Source organism: Gadus macrocephalus, chromosome 7 (genome assembly GCF_031168955.1).
Source record: "Gadus macrocephalus chromosome 7, ASM3116895v1".
Taxonomy (NCBI): Eukaryota; Metazoa; Chordata; class Actinopteri; order Gadiformes; family Gadidae; genus Gadus; species Gadus macrocephalus.
The window spans coordinates 28,084,507-28,088,179 of NC_082388.1; the positions used below are offsets into that span (position 1 = coordinate 28,084,507).

General features: G+C 50.0%; 1 protein-coding gene across 1 annotated transcript; it reads right to left on the reverse strand.

Annotated features, from left to right (window-relative positions):
- Positions 1 to 578: 578 nt before the first annotated feature.
- waif2 (Wnt-activated inhibitory factor 2) lies at positions 579 to 2,472 on the reverse strand. The gene has a single exon (XM_060056204.1). It carries the CDS (start codon positions 2,219 to 2,221, stop codon positions 1,181 to 1,183), a length of 1,041 nt encoding a protein of 346 aa, XP_059912187.1. The 5' UTR covers positions 2,222 to 2,472; the 3' UTR covers positions 579 to 1,180.
- Positions 2,473 to 3,673: the final 1,201 nt, after the last annotated feature.

The window sequence follows — 3,673 nt, forward strand, 5'->3', positions numbered from 1 at the left end:
CAGCGCTTATTTTTTTTAACTGCTCGTGGCGCACCCCATGTGATTTGGCGCCCCCCACAAAGATGGCGCCCCGGGCGGCTGCCTGGTTCGCCCGTGCCTAAAACCGCCACTGCCTGTGCAAATATTTGTGGACTTCCGAGCGGGGGGGGGGGTGGCTTGTCACGTTGTCCTGCTTACTACAGTGAGGGTTTCAGTGCGCCCTAACAATGAATCCCCCAACCCCTCCCCTGTCCGTTCAATTTGAGAACATGTGTGGTTTCATTTTGCTTGTTTCGTATAATTTAATTAATTAATTAATTAAAGGTGCCACTAGAGGGCGCCCCCGACACATTTGCCGGACTAGGCGTTCGCCTAGGTCCCTGACGGCGTCTGGGCCCCGGTGCAGTGAACCGGTGCGGTTGCACCATCGATATTCACGCCACTGCGTCTCGGTCAGGGACACCTCAAAACTCAGCTAGGAGGAGCCGGGGATCGAACTAGCAACCTTCCGGTTACTAGACAACCCGCTCTACCTCCTTAGCTAACGCATAACGTAACATATCACACATTACACATAACATAACACATAACCCATAACCTAACATAACACAGATAGCGCATAACGTAAAATATCACACATAATACATAGCGTAACATATCACAAATTACACTAACCCAACATATCACACATAACGTTGTATATCACACGTAACACACCGTTACATATCACACATTACTTTGATTGTGTATCTGTTGAGTGTATTGAACATTTGCCTGACTTTGTGGAAAGGGAAAATACGTAAGAGGAAAAAACACTCATTCTTTCAGTTGCACCTTTTTTATTATAATTGTAGTAGGCCTATTCATATTTTTCCAGCCTCTAGAACATTCACATGCATGTCTAAATTAGGACTATTTCTCTTGAATTCCCTGTTGGTTGAATCCACATTTGACTTCAAATAGTAAAATAGTGACAACACAGTGAGCGAGCGTGAAGACATGTGGTCGGTTGGGTTTTAGGCGTCTCACTATGCTAATGAGTTCGGGGGGGGGGGGGGCGAGTCGTATGACATATATCCACAAGTCGATGTTAAAACACACAACCTGTGTTATAAGTTATGACATTGTTTATAGTAGTATTATGTTCAAAATATACACGTTGCATTGTTGAATGACAGAGAAAGAGCGAGAGAGAGAGTCCCTACACGGCTACATTGGCCAGCCTGGGGTCGGAGTCCTGCTCGTAGCGGTAGTGGTAAACCTCCATCTGGTCGCGGCACGCCTCTCTGATGTTGTTCAGCCAGCGTTTGATGCCCCCTCGGTTGAGGTAGAGCACCATCAGAAACACCACCCCGATCAAGGCCAACACCAGACCGAGGAACACATACGAGACCGCCTCCAGGTCCTGGTCCGCACAGCCCAGCTCCTCCTCCTGGAGGTGCTCCAGCCGGACCCCCTGCCGGGCCCCAGGCCCGCTGCAGACCAGGGCCCCCACGTCGGGGACCTGGGAGGAGTTCCTCAGCCAGGAGCAGAACGCCTCAAGCTCGCAGCCGCACCAGAAAGGGTTCAGGGACAGATAGATGCGCATGCGTGGTCGCTGGTAGAGCGTAGCCACGTGGTCCCGGCCGACGGTCTGGATCGAGTTGTTCGTCAGCACTAACGTGTGCAGGTTGGACATGTGGATTCCCAGCGGGACGGACGTCAGGTGGTTTCCCGCCAGGTCCAGTCTGTGGAGGCTGCGCAGATGTTCTGCGCCACTGAGGGCGTTCACGAGCTGCACGGCGGCGAGCGGCGCGAGGGACTGGTTGAAGTTCAGCGAGCGGAGTTCAAGTAAACCTGAGAACACTCCCGGTGAGATGGATACCAGCCGGTTGTGACTCAAATCCAACACAAGCAGAGAAGTGAGTCCCTGAAAGGCGTGCGGCTCGATCACGCGGATCCCGTTGTGCGACAGCGACAGCGTCACGAGCGGCCGCCGCGCGCCGCTGGGGCAGAATGCCCAACGCGGTAAAGTTGTCAAGTTGTTCCCCCGGAGGATTAAAGTGGAAGCCCAATCCGGGATGGCCCCCGGCACCCCGGGGTGCTCTCCCCCGCGGCAGGTGACGGTCCCCGACTCTCTGGCGCAGAGGCAGGACGGGGGGCAGTAGTCCCCTCCGACGGGAATAAAGAACAGGAGCACCGCGAAACAGACGAGCCGCTGGTCCAGAAATACGGAGTACAGCATCCACGCCCCCCCATGCATCCTCCCAACACCTCACAGCACGCTGCTATGACCCACCGTCCCGTCCTGACCATCCCATCAGCTGGAGACCCGTCAGTCCCCTCCCCTTACGAGCTGAACTCCGCGCCGCACGGGGGACGTCAGCGCAGACCGGAGGCTGCGATTGGGCCGAGAGGATCATCTATGATTCGCGGACCCCCGCTGCTGTATATGTTTTATCCGTTGACAGACAGAGAGACAGATTGCCAGACGGACGGACGGACCGACAGATAGATAGAGTCAGCAGGATCCCTCATCATGAGACATGGGGGGGGGGGGGGGAGAGAGAGAGAGAGAGAGAGAGAGAGAGAGAGAGAGAGAGAGAGAGAGAGAGAGAGAGAGAGAGAGAGAGAGAGAGAGAGAGAGAGAGAGAGAGAGAGAGAGAGAGAGAGAGAGAGAGAGAGAGAGAGAGAGAGAGAGCTAATCAAATCGTGTTTCATAGAGAGCCGACAACAGCTGTCTGTGTGGACAGTGAATACGATGATAATATAGTAAAACTACCATAACTTAACTAACTCTATCTTAAGTATCACTACTACTCCAAAATATAACTATACTCTATAGTAGAACCATACTGTTAATATAGCTATACTCTATAGTACAACTACATAAAGTATTGCTCCATAATAAAAATATTATCTATCTAGGCCTATAGTATTACTACTACTCCATAATATAACTACTCTAGTAGAACTATATTCTATAAAGTATAACTATTATTCTATAATTTAAATATATTCTATAATACTCTATAGTAAAACTATACTTATAGTTTAACTATAGTCTATAAATGTAACTAGTACTCCATAATATAACTCCTGCTCTATAATATAACTCTATGGTAGATATACCATGGTACAATCTCTAGTTTAACTCTCCTCGTACAGTTGGCTAAGACGATGGCGGAGGAAGTTAGGTACCATTCGTCATTTACAGCTGAATGAAATAAATAATGATGGCGGTCTTACTGTCCGCAAAATAATTCACTGTTGTGTGAAATGTAATTAGTTGAAGCAGAGCCCTGTCTCTGTGAGCAATGCAGGGTTTAACGCTACTGACTCCAATCCATCAGGAAGAGCCAGAAGTCGTTTGTATCGAAGTCATGCTTCGGTTATTGTGCGTTTCTACTGTTGTTTGTTGCAAATCAAGGGTCTTATAATGGCGCTGTCCAGGTCTGTCTCACGGCGCTGAGGCAACGATGTCCTCTCTGGGGCGTCTGATCTCCACGTTCCCCGAGCCGATCAACACATCAATGAGCCGTTCAACGCACAATGTGGCCGCTGACAAATTAATTCATTTCAAACGGAGCCCATTGCCCTGGAAATAAAGAGATTCGATTTCAAACTGGTGAATGATGTCAGAAAGGACAAGTTTCCTTCAGTCCACTGGTTCCAGTTCAGAGGATTCAGCACCTCGGACAGCGCCAGCCGAGCG

Bases quoted from the DNA above. Each gene is read 5' to 3' on its own strand.
- waif2 (XM_060056204.1), bottom strand. From the start codon at position 2,221: ATGCATGGGGGGGCGTGGATGCTGTACTCCGTATTTCTGGACCAGCGG.